The sequence below is a fragment of the Salmo salar genome, chromosome ssa19 (genome assembly GCF_905237065.1).
Source record: "Salmo salar chromosome ssa19, Ssal_v3.1, whole genome shotgun sequence".
Classification (NCBI taxonomy): Eukaryota; Metazoa; Chordata; class Actinopteri; order Salmoniformes; family Salmonidae; genus Salmo; species Salmo salar.
The window spans coordinates 54,572,800-54,596,553 of record NC_059460.1 but is presented as its reverse complement, the minus strand read 5'-3'; the positions used below and the strand labels follow the sequence as shown (position 1 = coordinate 54,596,553).

The 23,754-nt window shown below is 45.7% G+C and overlaps 2 protein-coding genes across 2 annotated transcripts; one reads left to right on the top strand and one right to left on the bottom strand.

The window, feature by feature from the left end:
• Positions 1 to 12,452: 12,452 nt before the first annotated feature.
• cdk5rap3 (CDK5 regulatory subunit associated protein 3) lies at positions 12,453 to 16,443 on the bottom strand. The gene is made up of 14 exons (NM_001139615.1): positions 16,347 to 16,443; positions 15,865 to 15,910; positions 15,646 to 15,777; positions 15,435 to 15,535; positions 15,291 to 15,339; positions 14,852 to 15,030; positions 14,526 to 14,662; positions 14,277 to 14,421; positions 13,971 to 14,081; positions 13,713 to 13,791; positions 13,483 to 13,571; positions 13,020 to 13,225; positions 12,692 to 12,863; positions 12,453 to 12,585 (listed from the first exon to the last, which is right to left on the bottom strand). The coding sequence occupies exons 1-14, from the start codon at positions 16,350 to 16,352 to the stop codon at positions 12,520 to 12,522; spliced, it is 1,518 nt and encodes a 505-aa protein (NP_001133087.1). The 5' UTR covers positions 16,353 to 16,443; the 3' UTR covers positions 12,453 to 12,519.
• Positions 16,444 to 18,209: 1,766 nt separating this feature from the next.
• prr15lb (proline rich 15 like b) lies at positions 18,210 to 23,697 on the top strand. Its single transcript, NM_001140731.1, is given in 2 exon segments — positions 18,210 to 18,384; positions 22,604 to 23,697. A coding segment is annotated over 1 exon segment (330 nt). The 5' UTR covers positions 18,210 to 18,384; positions 22,604 to 22,635; the 3' UTR covers positions 22,966 to 23,697.
• Positions 23,698 to 23,754: the final 57 nt, after the last annotated feature.

Genomic DNA, 23,754 nt, shown 5'->3' with positions numbered 1-23,754 from the left:
TCCGGGTCGAGAGCCAGACCCGGTCCCCCGTTGTGAACCCCGGGGCCTCACTGCGGTGACGGTCTGCGCCCCCTTTCTGGCGCAGCACGGCGCGCTGAAGATGAACATGGGTGGCGTCCCATGTCTCCTCCACGCGCCGGAACCAGTCATCCACCGCAGGAGCTTCGGTCTGACTCTGATGCCAAGGAGCCAGAACCGGCTGATACCCTAACACACACTGAAAGGGAGAGAGGTTAGTGGAGGAGTGGCGGAGTGAGTTCTGGGCCATCTCTGCCCAAGGCACGAACGCTGCCCACTCCCCCGGCCGGTCCTGGCAATAAGACCTCAGAAATCTACCCACTTCCTGGTTAACTCTTCCCACCTGCCCGTTACTCTCGGGGTGAAAACCTGAGGTAAGGCTGACCGAGACACCCAGACGTTCCATGAACGCCCTCCAGACCCTCGAAGTGAACTGGGGACCCCGATCAGACACTATATCCTCAGGCACCCCATAGTGCCGGAAGACGTGAGTAAACAGGGCTTCCGCAGTCTGTAGGGCCGTAGGGAGACCGGGCAAAGGGAGGAGACGACAGGACTTAGAAAAGGATCGTGGTGTTTCCCTGTGAAGGTGGAAGATTGGTTATGAAATCCACTGACAGGTGCGACCACGGCCGTAGTGGAACGGGTAAGGGTTGTAACTTACCTCTGGGCAGGTGCCTAGGAGCCTTACACTGGGCGCACACCGAACAGGAGGAAACATAAACCCTCACATTCTTAGCCAAGGTGGGCCACCAGTACCTCCCACTAAGACAGCGCACTGTCCGACCAATCCCTGGATGACCAGAGGAGGGTGACGTGTGGGCCCAATAGATCAATCGGTCGCTGACAGCAGATGGAATGTACAGACGCCCAGCTGGACACTGAGGGGGAGTGGGCTCTGCACGTAATGCCCGCTCAATGTCTGCGTCCAGCTCCCACACTACTGTCGTGTCTTTGGCTATGCCGGATTAAGTGATATGACATGCTAACTTATAAAATGATTTCTCTGTAATTAATATTACCTGATTAAGCTAATCATGTAAATGTAATTAACTAGAAAGTCGGGGCACCACGGAAGAACGTTTATAGAGCTGTTATCTTCCGAATAAACTCTTAAAATACTTAGTAATATTTTACCTCGATAGCAGTCAATATTAACCCTTGTCTTATTTTCAGTCTCATAATGAAAGTTGTAAATTCTTGGCTATCTTCACGAACCCTGGCTAACAAGTTGAATCAGCAATACAAAATTGGGTTTAATTATTTATTTACTAAATACCTAACTAATCACACAGAATTACAAATACACAGAATACAATGATGTCATACAGAAAACGTCCCGGTAGACGGAACAGATATGACGGCTGGTTACACAAAAGAAAGGGGGTTGGGCTTGAATGAAAGAGCGGGAAGATTTAGGAACACAGAAACAGCAGCTATGCTATCGTAAATACATTATCTTATGCATTCTAAATTACCGCCCATTTGGAAAAGGAAAATGCAATAAATATTTACTCTGAGCTGCGCTTCGGTAGATTGGTCGTAGATGCTGGTCGGGTTGGCCAACAGATCTCCCTGTTTTCGGAAGAATGTTAATGGTGGTCCATTGGATACGTGGTGGTATCTTCGTCTGATTGTTAGACTGGATCCGTCGTTCGTCCTTTCCTAACCCACGTTAGCAGCGGCCGCTGCTAACTCAACGGCTAGGAAGTAGCACTTCTGTAGTGAATAAGCTCAAAGTTCATACCAGTTCATACCAGAGCTCACGCCGAGGTTGGCTTAGTTCTGTACTTGACATGTGTGTCCTTCTAACGTAGAGGCTGCAGACCTCCCGTACTGGAACCAACGTGGTTATCTTTTCGTCAAAGGATTATATAGTGGAGAGGGGGAGGGAGGTGTTTCATCGTTTATAACCGCTGTCTCTTCACAGGGTTGGGTTACTGATCGAGCAGGGCACTTTCCTTATGAAAACCCAATTCTCTCATTCGGAAGCTAAAATTACATTTCATCTCCTAACAAACATTTTCAATATCAAACATTTCAATTGCATAACAATTCCATGTGACTCTGATAACTAGAGGGTGTATACTTTCTCAGATACAGTTTATGTCGTCCTGTCATCAGTCATAATGTCTCAGATGACAACCGAACTGACATACATACTCATTACGTTCCCAAGCATATTTCCAACTGGTTTTATTAACAAAATATGTGGTACCTTTCCCCATTTGTTTGATGTTCCCAGACTCTCTATATTTAACACAGGCTATTCAGGTCCTTCAGTAGATTCAGAGAGGGGAAGAGAGAAAGGTATTTATGGGGGGGGGGGTCATAAACCTTACCCACAGGCCAACGTCATGACACTACCGGCGCCACCAAACAAGAGGCGGGGAGTATGGAAGTGGGATCCATGGACCGCTCCTCTGTGTCATACTGCCTGGACAGTTAGTCTGCCTTAACGTTCTGGGAACCTGGTCTGTACGAAAGGGTGAAAACAAAACGGGTGAAAAACATGGCCCACCTTGCCTGGCGAGGGTCTCCTCGCTGACCGGATGTACTCCAGATTACGGTGGTCAGTCCAGATGAGAAAAGGGTGTTTAGCCCCCTCAAGCCAATGTCTCCACGCCTTCAAGGCCTTGACTACAGCCAACAGCTCCCGGTCCCCCACGTCATAGTTTTGCTCCGCCGGGCGCTGTGCCTTCTTCGAGAAGAAGGCACAGGGGCAGAGCTTCGGTGGCGTACACGAGAGCTGAGAGAGCACCGCTCCTATCCCAGCCTCAGACGCGTCCACCTCCACTATGAACGCCAAAGAGGGATCCGGATGGGCCAGCACGGGCGTCGAGGTAAACAGAGCCCTTAGTTGCCCAAAAGCCCTGTCCGCCTCAATTGACCACTGCAGACGTACAGGACCCCCCTTCAGCAGTGAGGTAATGGGAGCAGCCACCTGACCAAAACCCCCGATAAATCTCCGGTAGTAATTGGCAAACCCTACAAATCGCTGCACCTCCTTTACCGTGGTGGAAGTCGGCCAATTACGCACGGCTGAAATGCGGTCACTCTCCATCTCCACGTGGAAATGCGATACCCTAGGAAGGAGACGACTTGCTGAAAGAACAGGCATTTCTCAGCCTTGACGAACAGGTCATGCTCCAACAGTCGTCCAAGTACCTTGCCCACCAAAGACACATGCTCGGCACGTGTAGCAGAATGTACCAGAATGTCATCGATATACACCACTACACCCTGCCCGTGCAGGTCTCTGAAAATCTCGTCGACAAAGGATTGGAAGACTGATGGAGCATTCATCAACCCGTACGGCATGACGAGGTACTCATAATGCCCTGAGGTGGTACTAAACGCCGTCTTCCACTCGTCTACCTCCCAGATACGCACCAGGTAGTATGCGCTCCTGAGATCCAGTTTTGTGAAGAAGCACGCCCCGTGCATTGACTCAATCGCCGTGGTGATAAGAGGTAGCGGGTAACTGTACCTCACCGTGATTTGATTGAGACCTCGATAATCAATGCACGGGCGCAAAAACCTCCATCCTTCTTCTTCACAAAAAAGAAACTTGAGGAGGCGGGTGAAGTGGATGACCGAATGTACACCCGACGCAGGGATTCGGAGACATATGTCTCCATAGCCATCGTCTCCACTTGCGACAGCGGATACTCGTGACTCCTGGGAAGTGCAGCATCTACCAGGAGATTTATCGCACAATCCCCTCGTCGATGGGGTGGTAATTGAGTCGCCTTCTTCTTACAGAAGGCGAGAGCCAAATCGGCATATTCTGGAGGAATGCGCATGGTGGAGACCTGGTCTGGACTTTCCACCATGGTAGCACCAACGGAAACCCCTACACACCTCCCCGAGCACTCTCGCGACCACCCTGTGAGAGCCCTCTGTTGCCATGAAATAGAGGGGTTATGATGAGCCAACCAGGGAAGGCCCAGTACCACGGGAAACGCAGGAGAGTCAATGAGAAAGAGACTGATTCTCTCCTTATGACTCCTCTGCGTCACCATGGCCAGGGAGATAGTGGCTTCCCTGATTAGCCCGGACCCCAATGGTCGACTATCCAGAGCGTGAACTGGGAAAGGTCTAGCCACAGGGATAATGGAGATCATAAGACTACGAGCAAGCGCTCTGTCAATAAAATTCCTAGCTGCGCCTGAATCGACTAGCGCCTTATGCTGGGAATGCGGGGAAAAATCAGGAAAACAAACAGGTACAAACAGTTGGACAACAGAGGACTCTGGATGAGAGTGGTGCAGACTCACCTGGGGTGACGCCAGAGTGCCCTGCCTGCTGCCTCGACTCCCAGAGGGACCAACCCGGCACCGACCGGCAATGTGTCCTCTGCGGCCACAGATGGTGCACGAACTGAAACCCCCTCTGGTCTTCCTACGCACCGCCCCTCCCAGCTCCATAGGTTCAGGAGAGGGGGTGCGAGGGGATGGAACCACCGGACCCCGATTTGAACGTCCGCAGGTAGCCAGCAGGTTGTCCAGCCGGATGGACAGGTCCACCAGCTGATCCAACGTGAGGGTGGTGTCTCTGCAGGCCAACTCCCGACGGACGTCCTCGCACAGACTGCAACGGTAGTGGTCGATCAGGGCCCTGTCGTTCCATCCCGCGCCGGCAGCCAGGGTCCTAAACTCTAGGGCAAACTCCTGGGCGCTCCTCATCTCCTGCCTCAGCTGGAAGAGGTGCTCACCCGCCTCTCTACCCTCAGGCGGGTGGTCGAAGACCGCCCGGAAACGGCGGGTGAACTCGGTGAAGTCCTCCAACGCTGCTTCTCCTTCTCCCCACACAGCGTTGGCCCACTCCAGACCTCTCCCTGTGAGGCACGAGATGAGGGCGGACACCCTCTCCCTTCCCGAGGGAGCTGGGTAAACGGTGCCTAGGTATAGGTCCAGCTGTAACAGGAAACCCTGGCACCATGCCGCTGTCCCATCATACTCCCCGGGAAGGGCGAGACGCATCCCACTTGGACCAGTTGCAGAAGGAGTGAGTAGTGGAGGTTCGGGTTGCTTTGTTGAACGCGCTAGTGGACCTCCCTGTCTCTCCCAATGGTCCAGGGTCTGGATAACTTGATCCATGATGGCACCGAGCTGGTGGATTATGTACATGCAGGTGGAGTTATTAAAGTGACTATGCATAGATGATAACAACAGAGAGTAGCAGCGCTGTGAAGGGGGGGGGGGGCAATGCAAATAGTCTGAGTAGCAATTTGATTAGGTGTTTTATGGCTTGGGGTAAAAGCTATTTAGAAGCCTCTAGGACCTAGACTTGGCGCTCTGGTACCGCTTGCCGTGCGGTAGCAGAGAGAACAGTCTATGACTAGGGTGTCTGGACTCTTTGACAATTTTTAGGGCCTTCCTCTGACACCGCCTGGTATAGAGTTCCTGGATGGCAGGAAGCTTGGCCCCAGTGAGGTACTGGGCCGTTCGCACTACCCTCTGTAGTACCTTGCGGTCGGAGGCCGAGCAGATGCCATACCAGGCAGTGATGCAACCAGTCAGGATGCTCTCGAAGGTGCAGCTGTAGAACCTTTTGAGGATCTGAGGACCCATGCCAACCCAACTCAGTGACTCAACCCACTCAAGTGACGCACCCCTCCCAGGGACGACATGGAAGAACACCAGTAAGCCAGTGACTCAGCCCCCGTAATAGGGGTAGAGGCAGAGAATCCCAGTGGAAAGAGGGGAAACCGGCCAGGCAGAGACAGCAAGGGTGGTTCGTTGCTCCAGCCTTTCCGTTCACCTTCACACCCCTGGGCCAGACTACACTTAATCATAGGACCTACTGAAGAGATGTCTTCAGTAAAGACTTAAAGGTTGAGACTGAGTCTGCGTCTCTCACATGGGTAGGCAGACTATTCCATAAAAATTGAGCTCTATAGGAGAAAGCCCTGCCTCCAGCTGTTTGCTTAGAAATTCTAGGAACAATTAGGAGGCCCGCGTCTTGTGACCGTAGCGTACGTGTAGGTATGTACGGCAGGACCAAATCGGAAAGATAGGTAGGAGCAAGCCCATGTAATGCTTTGTAGGTTAGCAGTAAAACCTTGAAATCAGCCCTTGCCTTAACAGGAAGCCAGTGTAGGGAGGCTAGCACTGGAGTAATATGATCAAATTTTTTGGTTCTAGTCAGGATTCTAGCAGCCGTATTTAGCACTAACTGAAGTTTATTTAGTGCTTTATCCGGGTAGCCGGAAAGTAGAGCATTGCAGTAGTCCAACCTAGAAGTAACAAAGGCATGGATTAATTTTTCTGTGTCATTTTTGGACAGAAAGTTTCTGATTTTTGTAATGTTACGTAGATGGAAAAAAGCTGTCCTTGAAACAGTCTTGATATGTTCTTCAAAAGAGATATCAGGGTCCAGAGTAACACCGAGGTCCTTCACAGTTTTATTTGAGACGACTGTACAACCATCCAGATTAATTGTCAGATTCAACAGAAGATCTCTTTGTTTCTTGGGACCTAGAACAAGCATCTCTGTTTTGTCCGAGTTTAAGAGTAGAAAGTTTGCAGCCATCCACTTCCTTATGTCTGAGACACAGGCTTCTAGCGAGGGCAATTTTGGGGCTTCACCATGTTTCATTGAAATGTACAGCTGTGTGTCATCCGCATAGCAGTGAAATTTAACATTATGTTTTCGAATGACATCCCCAAGAGGTAAAATACATAGTGAAAACAATAGTGGTCCTAAAACGGAACCTTGAGGAACACCGAAATTTACAGTTGATTTGTCAGAGGACAAACCATTCACAGAGACAAACTGATATCTTTCCGACAGATAAGACCTAAACCAGGCCAGAACTTGTCCATGTAGACCAATTTGGGTTTCCAATCTCTCCAAAAGAATGTGGTGATCGATGGTATCAAAAGCAGCACTAAGATCTAGGAGCACGAGAACAGACGCAGAACCTCGGTCTGACGTCATTAAAAGGTAATTTACCACCTTCACAAGTGCAGTCTCAGTGCTATGATGGGGTCTAAAACCAGACTGAAGGGTTTCGTGTACATTGTTTGTCTTCAGGAAGGCAGTGAGTTGCTGCGCAACAGCTTTTTCTAAAATTTTTGAGAGGAATGGAAGATTCGATATAGGCCGATAGTTTTTTAAATAATTTCTGGGTCAAGATTTGGCTTTTTCAAGAGAGGCTTTATTACTGCCACTTTTAGTGAGTTTGGTACACATCCGGTGGATAGAGAGCCGTTTATTATGTTCAACATAGGAGGGCCAAGCACAGAAAGCAGCTCTTTCAGTAGTTTAGTTGGAATAGGGTCCAGTATGCAGCTTGAAGGTTTAGAGGCCATGATTATTTTCAGCATTGTGTCAAGAGATATAGTACTAAAACACTTTAGTGTCTCCCTTGATCCTAGGTCCTGGCAGGGTTGTGCAGACTCAGGACAATGGAGCTTTGGAGGAATACGCAGATTTAAAGAGGAGTCCGTAATTTGCTTTCTAATGATCATGATCTTTTCCTCAAAGAAGTTCATGAATTCATCACTGCTGAAGTGAGAGCCATCCTCTCTTGGGGAATGCTGCTTTTTAGTTAACTTTGCGACAGTATCAAAAATAGATTTCGGATTGTTCTTATTTTCCTCAATTAAGTTGGAAAAGTAGGATGATCAAGCAGCAGTGAGGGCTCTTCGATACTGCACGGTACTGTCTCTCCAAGCTAGTCGGAAGACTTCCAGTTTGGTGTGACGCCATTTCCGTTCCAATTTTCTGGAAGCTTGCTTCAGAGCTCGTGTATTTTCTGTATACCAGGGAGCTAGTTTCTTATGACAAATGTTTTTCGTTTTTAGGGGTGCAACTGCATCTAGGGTATTGCGCAAGGTTAAATTGAGTTCCTCGGTTCGGTGGTTAACTGATTTTTGTCCTCTGACGTCCTTGGGTAGGCAGAGGGAGTCTGGAAGGGCATCAAGGAATCTTTGGGTTGTCTGAGAATTTATAGCACGACTTTTAATGATTCTTGGTTGGCGTATGAGCAGATTATTTGTTGCGATTGCGAACGTAATAAAATGGTGGTCCGATAGTCCAGGATTATGAGGAAAAACATTAAGATCCACAACATTTATTCCATGGGACAAAACTAGGTCCAGAGTATGACAGTGGCAGTGAGTAGCTCCAGAGACATGTTGGACAAAACCCACTGAGTCGATGATGGCTCCGAAAGCCTTTTGGAGTGGGTCTGTGGACTTTTCCATGTGAATATTAAAGTCACCAAAAATTTGAATATTATCTGCTATGACTACAAGGTCCGATAGGAATTCAGGGAACTCAGTGAGGAACGCTGCATATGGCCCAGGAGGCCTGTAAACAGTAGCTATAAAAAGTGATTGAGTAGGCTGCATAGATTTCATGACTAGAAGCTCAAAAGACGAAAACGTCGTTGTTGTTTTTTTGGTAAATTTAAAGTTGCTATCATAAATGTTAGCAACACCTCCGCCTTTGCGGGATGCGCGGGGGATATGGTCACTAGTGTAACCAGGGGGTGAGGCCTCATTTAACACAGTAAATTCATCAGGCTTAAGCCATGTTTCAGTCAGGCCAATCACATCAAGATTATGATCAGTGATTAGTTCATTGACTATAACTGCCTTTGAAGTGAGGGATCTAACATTAAGTAGTCCTATTTTGAGATGTGAGGTATCACAATCTCTTTCAATAATGGCAGGGATGGAGGAGGTCTTTATACTAGTGAGATTGCTAAAGCGAACACTGCCATCTTTAATTTTGAACCAACCTAGATCGAGGCACAGACACGGTCTCAATGGGGATAGCTGAGCTGACTACACTGACTGTGCTAGTGGCAGACTCCACTAAGCTGGCAGGTTGGCTAACAGCCTGCTGCCTGGCCTGCACCCTATTTCATTGTGGAGCTAGAGGAGTTAGAGCCCTGTCTATGTTCGTAGATAAGATGAGAGCACCCCTCCAGCTAGGATGGAGTCCGTCACTCCTCAACAGGCCAGGCTTGGTCCTGTTTGTGGGTGAGTCCCAGAAAGAGGGCCAATTATCTACAAATTCTATCTTTTGGGAGGGGCAGAAAACAGTTTTCAACCAGCACTCTTAGTAGCCGGGGACTTTAATGCAGGGAAACTTAAATCCGTTTAACCAAATTTCTATCAGCATGTTAAATGTGCAATCAGAGGAAAAAAACTCTGGACCACCTTTACTCCACACACAGAGACACATACAAAGCTCTCGCTCTGAAATATGTTCCGGGTTTCCTCCGATGGCATTGAGGAGTACACCAGATCAGTCATTGGCTTCATCAATAAGTGCATCGATGATGCCGTCCCCACAGTGACTGTATGTACATACCCCAATCAGAAGCCATGGATTACAGGCAACATCCGCACTGAGTCAAAGGCTAGAGCTTCCGCTTTCAAGGAGTGGGACTCTAACCCGGAAGCTTATAAGAAATCCTGCTATGCCCTCAGACGAACCATCAAACAAGTAAAAGCGTCAATACAGGACTAAGATCGAATCGTGCTACACCGGCTCTGACGCTCATCGGATGTGGCAGGGCTTGCAAACCATTACAGACTACAAAGGGAAGCACAGCCGAGAGCTGCCCAGTGACACGAGCCTACCAGACGAGCTAAACAACTTCTATGCTCGCTTCGAGGCAAATAACACTGAAACATGCATGAGAGCACCAGCTGTTCTGGAAGACTGTGTGATCGCGCTCTCCGCAGCCGATGTGAGTAAGACCTTTAAACCGGTCAACATTGGCAAGGCCAAACGGATTACCAGGATGTGTTCTGCGGGCATGCGCTGACCAACTGGCAAGTGTCTTCAATGGCATTTTCAACCTCTCCCTGTCCGAGTCTGCAATAGCAACATGTTTTAAGCAGACCACCATAGTGCCTGTGCCCAAGAACACTAAGGTAACATGCCTAAACGACTACCGACCTGTAGCACTCACTTCTGTAGCCATGAAGTGGCGGCAGCGTAGCCTAGTGGTTAAAGCGTTGGACTAGTAACCAAAAGGTGGCAAGATCGAATCCCCGAGCTGACAAGGTACAAATCTGTCGTTCTGCCCCTGAACAAGGCAGTTAACTCACTGTTCTTAGGCTGTCATTGAAAATAAGAATTTGTTCTTAACTGACTTGCCTAGTTAAAGAAAGGTTAAAAAATAAATTTAAAAAGTGCTTCAAAAGGCTGGTCGTGGCTCACATCAACACCAGAAACCCTAGACCCACTCCAATTTGCATACCGCCCCAACAGATCCACAGATGATGCAATCTCTATTGCACTCCACACTGCCCTTTCCCACCTGGACAAAAGGAACACCTATGTGAGAATGCTATTCATTGACTGCAGCTCGGCGTTCAACACCATAGTGCCCTCATCAATAAGCTAAGGACCCTGGGACTAAACACCTCCCTCTGCAACTGGATACTGGACTTCCTGACGGGCCGCCCCCAAGTGGTAAGGGTAGATAACACATCTGCCACGCTGATCCTCAACACAGGGGCCCCTCAGGGGTGCGTGCTCAGTCCCCTCCTGTACTCCTTGTTCACTCATGACTGCACGGCCAGGCACGACTCCAACACCATCATTAAGTTTGCAGATGACACAACAGTGGTAGGCCTAAACCCCGACGACGAGACAGCCTATAGGGAGGAGGTAAGAGACCTGGCCGTGTGGTGCCAGGACAACAACCTCTCCCTCATCGTGATCAAGACAAAGGAGATGATTGTGGACTACAGGAAAAAGAGGACCGAGCACGCCCCCATTCTCATCGACGGGGCTGCAGTGGAGCAGGTTGAGAGCTTCAAGTTCCTTGGTGTCCACATCACCAACAAATTAACATGGTACAAGCACACCAAGACAGTACCGAGTCGGTGTGCAGGGGTATGAGGAAACTGAGGTATGTACATATAACTAGGAATAAAGTAACTAGGCAACAGGATAGATAATAAACAGTAGCAGCAGCGTATGTGAGGAGTCAAAAAAGCTTGTGGAAAAAGGGCCAATGCAGATAGCCAAATAGCTACACGGACTAACTATGCTGAACAAAAAAAGAAGGCAGGGAGCTCGACCCCAGTGATGTAATGGGCAGCACACACTACCCTCTGTAGTGCCTTGCGGTCTGATGCCAAGCAGTTGCCTTACCAAGTGGTGATGGAGTCGGTCAATATGTTCTCAATGGTACAGCTGTAGATGCCAAATCTTGCCAAATCTTTTCAGCCTCCACAGGGGGAAGAGGCGTTGTCGTGCCCTCTTCACAACTGTGTTGGTGTGTGTGGATCATGATAGATCTTTAGTGAACTTGAAGCTATTGTCCCGCTCCACTACAGCCCCGTCGTTTCGAATGAGGGCGTGCTCAACCCTCCGCTTCCTGTAGTACACGATCAGCTCCTTTGTCTTTCTGACATTGAGGTTGTTGTCCTGGCACCACACTGCCAGGTCTTTGACCTCCTCCCTATAGGCTGTTTCATTGTTGTCGGTGACCAGGCCTCCCACCGTCGTGTCGTAAGCAAACTTAATGGTGTTGGAGTCGTGCGTGGCCACGTGGAGGATATGTTATTTCCTACCGTCATCACCTGGGGTCGGCCCGTCAGGAAGTCCAGCATCCAGTTGCAGCGGGAGGTGTTCAGTCCCAGGGTCCTTAACATTGTTGTGGAGGCTGATTAAAATTGATTTCTATAAAATAATCAAACTTGACTAGCTAACTAATGAGAAACTTCTAACATATTTCCATGAAATTGAGATATTGTTCTAATGTGGGATTGGTTTGATAAATGTTCAATTCTCGTCTCCATTGGATTTTTCTGGGGAACTGTACACACTGCTTATCACCACCATCATCATCTAGGGTATTTGCATGACAATAACATGCATCGATATTGGGATACAGTGCAGATCATTTCAACAATACTGACTCAGCCTCAGCGTTATCCATAAGTGGTGTGCTTTGTGTGATTTCAAAAGAAACCCCTCTAAGGCAGCTTCACAGAATAATGTGTTATTAGTCCCATGTAAACCATCTACCCTCCTCTCCCTCCCTTTTATCCATCTGTTGAGATTCAATGATACTGGCCATTAGCCTCTCAATCTTGCGATCGTCATGAGTTTTGGGAGTGTGATTATGCAGCTAGCTGCCCAGGGGTGAAAAGGAGAACACACCATGTTAGAATCTTAGGCTGCGGTAACAAAGAGCTCAAGGAGAAAGTTGAGGTTTAGACCAAGAATTGTGTAACGTTAGGGGGAGTTGGCATTGTGCGTCTCATTCAAGTGCAGAATGTGTATACTCACTCCTGACTGTGTTCTTATTTCTGTTTCACATCTACTATCTATCTTGCCTAGCAACATTAGGAGCTGTTTAAAAACAGGTACAACAATGCCCGTATATTATTTGAAGAGTTGTTTACAGCAGATAATGAAAAAAGTATTCATAACAACACACCTTTACATCAAATCAAACATTTATTTTTTCTAGGGCGCTACGACGATGATACAAATCTGGGTGAACTACATCAGCTACACATTGACTCCCATTAGGTTGACAGGCCGGTTGTTGTAGCGTTTTGAAATGTCCGCTTCAATCTGTAAAACACAACACAAGTCACAGGTCAGGTGAGTCCCACACTTGCCCGTCGTCATTGTAATCTACCAGACAGAGACATACGAGAGAGAGACAGATGGACAGTACCAGTTTGTGGAGTTGGTGGGTGCGCTGAGCCAGCAGGTCGATGCGGGGCTCCAGGGTGGCCTGCTCTTCCAGAGCTTCCTGTCTCTTCTCGGCCAGTGTGGCCCGCTTCAGCACGAGGATGTCTGCCTGCTTCAGCTTCTGCCTCAGGACCTCCGAGACACGCTCCACGTACCTGGGACACACACACCGTCTCAGCATGGGGAGTTCCCCTGAATACCCTTTACAAGGAACCAGCTAATGGCAATACTGGTTGTTGTAGAGGTCTGAGAAGATGATAGAGATGACTACTGATGAAGCTGACAGTTGTTGTGTTGTGACGAAGACTCACCGTGGCGAGGCCTGGATCATGAAGAGGTGCTGCATCCGTAGGTTGGTCAGCCGGTCCAGCAGGTGGCGCACCTCAGCCAGCATCTCCTGGATGCGCTGGCAGGTCTGCCCCTGGATGATGGAGGGGGCCAGCTGGAACTGACACATGGCCACCACATTGCCCTCCTCTCCCATCTCACTCAGCCGCTGGGTCAGGAATACCTCCAACTGCCCAACACACAACCACACTGGCTCAGTCTGCGCTCTCATCTCCAGTCAGTAAACAATGGTGCGCTAAGACCAACTCGCCATGTACATTGCAATCTTACGACGGAAAAAGGTAATCCTACGCACTTCAATACCACGCATTTCAAAGCATAATCTGATAAATGCACAATTACAGTGAGACTGCCTTGTCAAAATCTTTCCATAGAGTTGTCATACAACACCAGAGGGTTGTGCATTAGAGCCGGCTGGTTACCTACCTCCATCAGCTCGTCGATGTACTGGCTGCGGGTCTGTGGGGTCTCCAATATAGACAGAGCATCCTCCCCCTTGGCCACACCCTCAGGACCTGGTCACACGACCATAGTTTACGGTCACATTTCACATTCTTAATGTGCTGCTACCATGCGGAAGATAAATTGCGCAGTAGAATTTATGCAACTTTTTTTGGTGTCTACAGCTACAGGTATAAAAAGGTAAGAATACTCACAGTCCGTGCCCATATCTAAGATCTCAATTTCTATAGGGGTTTCACTCGCTCCCCAATCAATGACACCTGCATCTGTGTCCTATGGGGGAAAAAAACACATTAAGAGATAAAAGGCATCTTATTGATGCCTTATGTGCCTCAAGCCACAAAGAGGATTAGAAAGTAAGTAAGAAAATAGAAAGTAAGATTCATGGCAAACACTAAAATGTTCATACAGAAATGTATGAAGAACAAAATGTATGTTCTCTTAACTCTTACCTCAGAGCCAGGCTCCAGGCTGATGCCCCAGTCCACTCCTCCATCCTCCACCGTGATCACATCCTGTGTCCCTTCTGCCCCTGTCCCACACCCCAGGTCACCCCAGTCAATCTGAATGGACATAGATACAGACACACACCGTCAGCATGACATCTTACTATAACGATGAATTGTGTGTGAATTTAAAGTTAAGAGGATATTTTCAAATGCCCTAAAAGTATTTCACACTAGTTTCAAGATGCAGCCCGGACACTGTCATCATTTAGACCAACTTAGAATGATAGAGAGTGTGTAAGATCAACAAACCGTTTCCTCCGTGACCGTATCAGGGGGCGCCTCTTCCATTATAGGCCTCTCGATGACCGCTGGTGCTTTTCCAGTTCGCCACTCATAGAACGTGGGGTTACCTCTCTTTTGGGCAAAAGTCAGCATGGGCAGCACTGGCTCATCCCTGTGGCAGGACGACACACTACTCAACAACTGATGCCATTCAAAAAGACATACCCAGCAAGGTCCTGTGTTTTCCACAGAATCTGGAAGGGATTTCACACTCACCAGTCACAGAGAAAGTTTGTGAAGGCTGTGTAAAGTTGAATTTGCTCCTCTAGCTTGGCTGTATCCCTCCCCACTTCCCCAAGAGTCGTTGGTAGATCCTTCACCAGAGCCTGCAGCTCCCGAGCCACATTTTCCCCCTGGGAGAGAAATAAATTGTGTCAGCCAGGCACAGGGAAAGTGTACCATTTTAAATACAGAATATCACACTGTACCCTTGCCTTCAGCTATGGATCAGTGTACCTATGCATCAGCGTTACACTGTGCATATGCTGTACCTCTGTTTTCACCACATGCATACCACAGCATTTCACTCAGTGTGTCCTCACCATGATTCCGTACTGCTTGCAGCCTGCGTAGAAGCGCTCCCTCAGGTCCGCGGCAGAGCTCTGGCACTCAGTCTCTCTCCGGCTCAACTCCTGCTGAAGCTGCTGGGCCTTGGCTACCTGCTTCCTCAGGGCCGGACCCTCATAGCTCACAGTGCGGCTCAACAAGCTGGCCACCTCCGCTGCGTCACACAACAGGGAAGAGTCAATACTCAGTCACACTCAAGTCTCACCAGTCTATATTCAAATCTTAGTTCATACATCCTCCATCAGTGTTCCTCCATCTCGGTCTTGAGCATGGACCCACAGGGTACTGAGGCTTTCATGCCAACCCAGTGTTACGAAAAAAACTCAATTCCACTAAACTACAAATCATTCAATCCTTGATTAGCTGAAAAGCCTGCACACCCTGTGGATCCCCACTATTTCATCTCACACTTACCCAAGTAAACATTGTCTGCCTCATAGAGGGACACTATTTCTTGCCAGTCCTGCAGCAACAAAACAGAGAACACTGGTTTGTAGATGGCTACTTGGGGGATAAACGATGACAAAAACATCTGTCAGACATTGTATGTCACTTCACCTTCATCCTCTGAGAGGAGTATCTTCCAAAGATGTTTTTGGAAGAGGCCTCAGTCCCCCTCAGGATGTCCACTATCCTCAAGCAGTGGAAGTAGTGGATGTCTGCAATAACAAACAGCACTATTATATTTTGGTATGTCAATGGCAAGTACCAGACATCTGCGTTTATCTGAATAGTCGCTGTGGAGCAGTCATGAGAGTGAGGGACTTACAGGACCCTGAGAGAAGCTCCTTGATCTCCTCGTTCTCTGGCATGTCCTGCATCGCAGCGTTGATCTTCTCCCGGATGCTCATTACAGCACTCTGCCATTTCAGACTGCAGTGTCGTCGGTCCACCAGCCAGTCTACAGGGGATAGCTGGTTAATGTACCACTACTGAAATCCAAAGACTCGTAGAAAAATGTCCCATTCATTACTATATCCAATCTTACCTAAAAGCTTACTAGTCTGTATGTCAATAGGAAGATTTTGAAGATTCTGTTGAGAAGATGAGGTTAAATGTTAGCCTAATAACGTTACTTGAACAGCTCCATTTAAGAAAGGAGAATTGTAGTTCCTAAATTATCACGTGAACAGTGGCAGCATAGGAAAGGTCAAAGTGAAAGTCTAGATATAAACAACCGCATATGGATGGAAAGGAGTGCTTTTGACAATCTGTGAGCATTGACAAGCTAGATAGCTTGTTATCAATACATGGATGGATATATTGTAGCGGGTTCGTGTAAATTACTGACACTACCGTGCACGAATTAATCTGCGAGAACAAGATAATGGAGAGCAATTCATCTAAATATTTACTGGTCGACAGTTCAGCAGAAGTAACTAGAGACCATGCAGGCCAATCTGAACAGTCTTCAAACCAGCTATTCAAACCATTGTTCTGAAGAAAAACAACATATATGCATACATGTACCTCCATCGCCTCTTCAACTGTTCATGAAATTGTTGGATTTGTATTATTCTTGGCACATTGCAGTTATATTTCTGCGACTTCTTCAAGTCAATCTGCTATTCCACTATTTACACCCAAAACGACACGTTACCAGACGAAGGACCAATAGAAAAACGTGATGGTAGGAAAGCGAACTCTCATAAACCAATCGAATTGTACCATACTTAGGACTGATTCTAATAGGTAAATATTTTAGTTCCGGATTGGGTGACGTCTACCAACAGAGGGCGTTGTACCCTCAGGTTTAATTTCTGTCTTGAGCAGATATTAATCAGGGCGCAGTCATGGGCTCAGCGCAGGACTTTGGAATGAAACAATGAATGTATTATTTAATAGCCTACCAGCATTGATGAATCTACTCAAACATGATCTACATCACCAAGTGGCCCAATATGGTCATAGTTTACTGTAAGCAAATATTTCCCAAGTCATGTTGAATGTTATACAAACTTGCAAAGCAGGCCTGGGAATTAATTCCTTGTCTGTGATTTCCCCTCTGACCCCTCTGACTATTTCTCTGTGGACAGGCTATTAATTCAAAAGTTGAATGAACATTTATTTTTTGTTGAGGTCTTTTCAACTGTCAGTAAGAGTGTCCCTAATTGAGTCTTTGAATGAAGAGATGGAGATAAAATAGTCCAGTTTGAGTGTTTTTTGCAGCTCGTTCCAGTCGCTAGCTGCACCAAACTGAAAAGAGGAGCGACCCAGGGATGGAAACTGGAAAAACATTGTTGCAAACATAAGGATATCAATGATCCAATCATATCTGTCGTTCTGCCCCTGAACAAGGCAGTTAAACCCACTGTTCCTAGGCCGTCATTGAATATAAGAATTTGTTCTTAACTGACTTGCCTAGTTAAATAAAGGTAAAATAAAATGTTAAAAATAAACATTAGTGAAGGCAAATTATTACCACGTCACTCGTCAGAGTGTTTTGTTTCAGCTTATAATTCCAATGATATGGCTATAGCCATGAGAAAACATGGCTTTGGCCAATTAAAATGAGTTGTTTCCACTCCATTCCACTTGGAAACAGATCCAGTTTTGCGGTAGGAGAGGGGTTGTAATAGTGCATTCATTTACCAACTGGAAAGCTGCACACCTCTCAAGTTCACTGTAAGACCCCACTGGGCACAGACGTCAATTTGACATCTATTCCACGTTGGTTCAACGTAATTACATTGAAATGACGTGGAAACAACATTGATTCAACTAGTGTGTACCCAGTGGGATAGTAATTTAACAGTACTCTTGAAAGGGGTTGAGCATTCTGACAACAAGTCCCCTTCAAATCACATTGTTGTTACATTTACTTGTTGTATTTGGCTGTCTTTGTGTGCGTGTGTGTGTGTGTGTGTGTGTGTGTGTGTGTGTGTGTGTGTGTGTGTGTGTGTGTGTGTGTGTGTGTGTGTGTGTGTGTGTGTGTGTGTGTGTGTGTGTGTGTGTCAGAGGAGGCTGGTTGGAGGAGCTATAGGAGGACGGGCCCACTGTAATGGCTGTAATGGAATAAATGGAACGGTATCAAGCACATCAAACAAATGGAAACCACATGTTTGACTCCATTCCATCGATTCCATTCCAGCCATTACAATGAGCCCGTCCTCCTATAGCTGCTCCCACCAGCCTCCACTGGTGTGTGTGTGTGTTTGTGTGTGTGTGTGCGCAAGAGAGAAAGAGCGAGAGCGAGAGAGAGAGAGAGAGAGAGAGAGAGAGAGAGAGAGAGAGAGAGAGAGAGAGAGAGAGAGAGAGAGAGAGAGAGAGAGAGAGAGAGAGAGAGAGAGAGAGACTGCACCTGTGGCAGAACACCTGAGTGTCAACATAAGGAGGACTGAGAAACTGAGTTGATGTGCAAAGAGAATAGGAAGAGAAAGAGAGAATAATAAAGTATAAGAAATTAATGCAGAACCTCTAACTAGGCGAGCACTAAGATATGGTTGGACATTTTCACATCTGAAATCCACTCCCTCTCCAGGACAGAAACCAATTCTCCATCAACAAGGTAAGCATTACATTCATGCACACTGTACATCCATCAAGGGACCATTATTTCTAGTAGGAATGTTTATAATTGGAATGTCAATGTGCTACTTGTTATGTTTATTTTTTTAAAGGATGTGTTTTAGCCTTTATGTATTTTACGGTTTCTTATTGTGTGCATTTCACTATATGTAATACATTTCAAAATATCCTGATACAGTACATTTGCTTACATTTTACATTTCCGTGGCATCAAGTTGATAGTGTCTAATTAAACTCCCCAAAAAACAAAAAATGTTGGGAAACAAAAATGCCAAATCAACTGGGTACAAGCCGTGTGCCAGCCCTTCTGACATAGAAAAAATAATGATTTAAACTGTCCAGATAGGCCACAACTGATCAACATGAAATATTGAGAGACAAGAGGGCCACAGCTATGTGTGAAATCAGTGTCCCCTCAGAGCATCCTTCCCCAACCTCTAAGTTACAGGACAACAGTGAACCTTAGTTTGGTTACCAGTATTTTTAGCTAACATTCCACTCCTTGCCACTCCTGTCATTTGCCAAAGACATAGGCCAGTGTCTTTGGCAAGTGATAGGAGTGACAAGGAGTGGAATGCAATAGCTGAACAGAGATGGCAACCAGGCTAAGGAAACCTGGCAGCCAAAGTGAAACCCAAGACTGTTGCAACATTCCAGCTCTGTGTTCGGGGAAGCTCAGACATACAGTACAGTAGATGTCCTTGGACCCACCTTTCAGAAGCTCAAACAATGTATCATTGAAAGGCTTTGTACTTAATTAGTGATTTCTCAGTGTTCAGCGTGAACATGGTGTTCCTTCACTGTGATCTTTGAAGCTTTGCAGAACACAGAGTAACTTATTAAACAGGACCTACTGAGAACCCCACATGAGTCATATGAGTTCTCTTTGTAAAGGTAAAATCAAAGACAACAGAGAGACGGTGGAATAATGGTCAAAGTTATCAATCTAACCTGGTTGAACTATTTCAGGTAACACTTTGCCATTAGCCATTAGCTAAAATCCTTAGTTGCTACATCCATTTTTGGACTTATATTCTTCAAGAATCAATGGGTATATATCATTAACTTATAACTTATAAATGCCTCGTGAGCTAGGTTCAACTGTCATACTCCATCAGAACACAAAATATGTTTTTTTTAATCTAAGGTTTGTAAACCTCATAAATGTAAACAAACACTGAATAGCTTGAAAACAAGGTTAAAACTATAATTTTGATATGGTCTGTTCTTGCATCCAAAGCTCTGTCCATGAATTTGAGAGTGGTTACATTCTCCAGGCCCATCCCTCAGCTTTTTATCAAAACAGAGGCGGGTAACCACTTTTTTCAACTGCAGATTCTAGCTTTAAGGTACCATTTCTGAAACATTTATGTGTATTGAAAATAAAGGGTTAATAATCAGTTAATTGACTATTTACAAACCCTATAAATCATTATGCCATAGTTAGTCAGGAAGTTGGCAGGGAACAGGAGTCCAACACTGAGCCAGGAGGGTAACTGCACATTTTTAGAAACACTACAAAGCCATAAAAGCTCATCTTGTGGAGCAACCGTATCTGCTTCTTGGGTGTCTGTGACTCTGTAAACAACCAGGTCCCAAATAAATGCAATTAGAAAATGCAAATGAACTCAAAGAGTAAAACTAGCTCGGAACAAGGATTGCATCCAAGAAATGACACAATTACTTTGAACATGACAGTGATAAAGCGAAGTTACTATGCGCCAACCCAGATTGTTATTTCTTGCTTACAGTACATAGGCATATGCCTAGCACCAAACTCTGCCAATGCCAAGTGCTTCAGATAAGAAAGTGATGTAATTCACATGTACATTTGCATGGGTGTGATATCAAACCCACAGCAAGCTGTACTGTCAAGACTGCTGGGATAAACTTCATGCCATGGGGTTGGGCAAACTAAGGGCAATGAAAATAAATCTGTTACTTGTTGCATTTAAATGATCAATTGTGGACTACAGCCATATGAGAACAGATATGGGCGTTTTAAGCAAATAAACACGTTCTATAGAGGGAGTTCCCACAGAACCAACCCAACTTATAAATATATTGCTTTATTTTTCGACTATGATAGACTGTAACAAGCACGTTTCTGTGGCATTCACTTGCTTGGTTGCCCGGAAACTTGGCATTGTCTCATTCTTGCCATCTCCATTGTATGTTGCACCAAACAACTCAAAGAAATGTGAATATAACCTGCTTTAATGCTATTAATGATAGATAACATGATACATCTATTAACCCCATAACTTATCACACTGTGGTATACCCAAAATAGCTCACATTCTAAAAAGTATCTGTGGTATGCCTGTATTCTTACAACACCATGCTAAAATGATCATCAGAAAAGGGTGAGTCTATTACTACTAGCGTTTCAACTGGAACGGATGTTGGCTAAAAGGTTGCCAAGTGACTGAGCTGGGGCACACCTCATACTGACAGTGGAGAACAAAGCATCGCAATACCTGGGCTTAATATGTGTGCTCTTGTAATTGCTACTTGTTTGCATTTATGCGTCCATTGGTTTGCGTCACGCAAATCCAAAATGGAAAAGGATGCAGTTTGCAGGGGCGCAACTTTGGTTTTAGAAGTGCGGGGGGGGGGCATAATTATATATATTTTATATTTATATATTTTTTTATCAAGTCGGATAAACACTCCAAACAGCTTACCTGACCACTCGGAGGCGTCCGCATGATCCTAAAGCATACAGTTGCCTTGTTTTGTATCACATTTCAATGATAAAACTGGGGGGGGGGGACAAAAATGCAGTGAAAGTTGCACCCCTGGCAGTTTGTATTGTGTTGGTGCAGTATCTAGAGTGGATTCAGGAAACAAGTTGCTTTCTCATCAGCCGAAAGGTTTTTTCTGAGTTCATATCAGATCACATGGAAGAGACATGAGAGCCTCTCAATGTGTCAGTTAATTTATTAGCTGAGAGCATGTATCAGATGTCAGATGAGTCATCTCCTCGATTAGTCTTTCTTATCACTGTGATGTGATAGAGACTGCTAACAAGGACTCCCAAGTGGCACAGCGGTCTAAGGCACTGCATCTCAGTGCTAGGGTCACTACAGACCCTAGTTTGATTACAGGCTGTATCACAACCGGCCGTGATTGGGAGTCCCATAGGGCGGCACACAATTGGCCACAATTGTAAATAAGAATTTGTTCTTCACTGACTTGCCAGGTTAAATAAAAAAAATAAAAACAAGGGAGTTAACAATTTACAGCATGAATCCTCTGGTAAATACACACTCATAAAATAAGTACACAGAATATAGACACACAGAAAGTAAACCAGCCAACCTGGAAAATGTGCTTGAAAGCATTTTCCTTCACATAGGGGAGAAAGGAGAAAGATCAGGACTGGAATTGTTTGTATTTTGGTTATCAGTAAAACAATTCTGAGCAGGCTCAACTTGCCCGACTGCCATGAATTCCATACATTTTCTGTCTTTCACGTAAACATCTTAAACAATGGGGAGGAATTAGATTAGCTTAAAACTTATGGAATTCTTGGTTGTTTTCACTTTTCTTTTTTTAAGCCCCATGGGCCACCTCAGAGCAGGCTCAGTTCACTTGTCCCAGGCAATAGTGAAACCCTCAATGTCAATCCCTGCTTAATTTTTTTCTTTATGTTCAGTCAATATGGCCAAAATCTATCATTACCTCAAAAATGTCAACTTTGACTGCATTTACACTTGACCCGTAGTTCCAATGTTTCCTCTATTGTTCCCACAAGCAAGAGGGGAGGCCAATGACATCACATCAGACCATCTCCTTGAAGTTTTCAGTTGTCTTAAAAACCCTATTTTGCTCCCAAAAAAAGTTTTTCCCTTTAAGTGTGTGACTGTGTACATTACTGTATGTATACTTGTGTTTCTCAACAGGAAAAGTTCACAAGTGTTACAGCTGGAGTGTGTCTAACTCTCAAGATAAAAGTTGATAATTGTCAGCTAATGAATGCTATTATATTAAAGTTTTTTTTCACATTTCTTGCCCTGAAATGTAAGAAATTAGTCAATTTAGTCAGGCAACCAACTACAAGAAACATGTCAGCATTGTCACAAGAACCCCCCTGCTTGTGTCTCTTGAACTTCAACTTGAAACCTCTTACTGTGTAACTCTCACAAAGACCCACATTACTAATTGACATAACCGGGTGCCCTTTTCCTCCCTAGGTCAATCCCCCCCTCCAGTCTCTGTTTGTGCCATGGCTGACCCTAGCTGGTGGAAGCTGACCTTCTCACCTAAGAATTCTGAGGCAAATGTTCTGTACGAGATCCCCCAAGAGTATGGTAATAACGCTGGGAATAAGGAGCATCACAACAGCCCTCAGCTCCCCACAGACCCAATGGACAACCAATTCAGTGCCAGACTGGAGAAGATAGTGGATAAGTCGGCCACTAAAGGTCGCCATGTTAAGGTGTCCCACTCTGGTCGCTTCAAGGAGAAGAAGAAGATCCGTGCCACACTGGCTGAGAACCCTATGCTGTTCTCTGAACACAGTCTCAGTGATGAGAACCACAGGGCAGAGAAATAGCACATAACCAGGTGCATGCTTTTTAGGCTCTTTTTTTAGTCATGCAACACATCCATTCTCTTATTGGTACAAAACATATATACACTCCCAAGGTGGGCTCCACACCTAAGTACACAGATAACTGTAACCAGTTGAATAATCATGCACATCCACATAAACAACACTGTTCAAGGTTCATTGATGCAAACATATTAGAATGGGTGGTATTTTTCACCAGCTCATTCCTGAGCCCACTACACTTGGACAACACTGAAAATTTCCAAGAATATGGCAATATGTTGCCTGTGTCTGAACAAGGACTCATGACCAGTAACCTGGAGTGAATATTTCACTGTAGGATAAGAGAAGAAAATTATTGAAAATATGTTTAGCTGCAAAGGTTTGTCTGTTATAAATGTTACACATATTTTGTATATTTAATGACCTGTAACGATATGAAGAAGTCTAGTTTACGACATGGTGATGTAAGAATGTGTAAACTGGGCCCTCCATCAGGGATTTATCGTCCAGTTTGTCACTTCATCGGAGTCCGGTTGGTGGCGAGGCTTGGGTAAATGGAGTCAGACAGGAGATGTGAGAGATACATGGTATTGAAGTGATCACAGAAAAGGGCATGTCTATCCCTAAAAACAAGTCAGAGTATAATGTGATCCAGTGATTATTTATATACAGTTCTGTTTCATCTAACACACTAAAAAGATCTGCATAAAATAAAGTTTATTGAAAAACATCAAAATGTAAGTCAAGGTATGGCAATATCTTTTTTTTTTCTCCATAAAACACCAACAT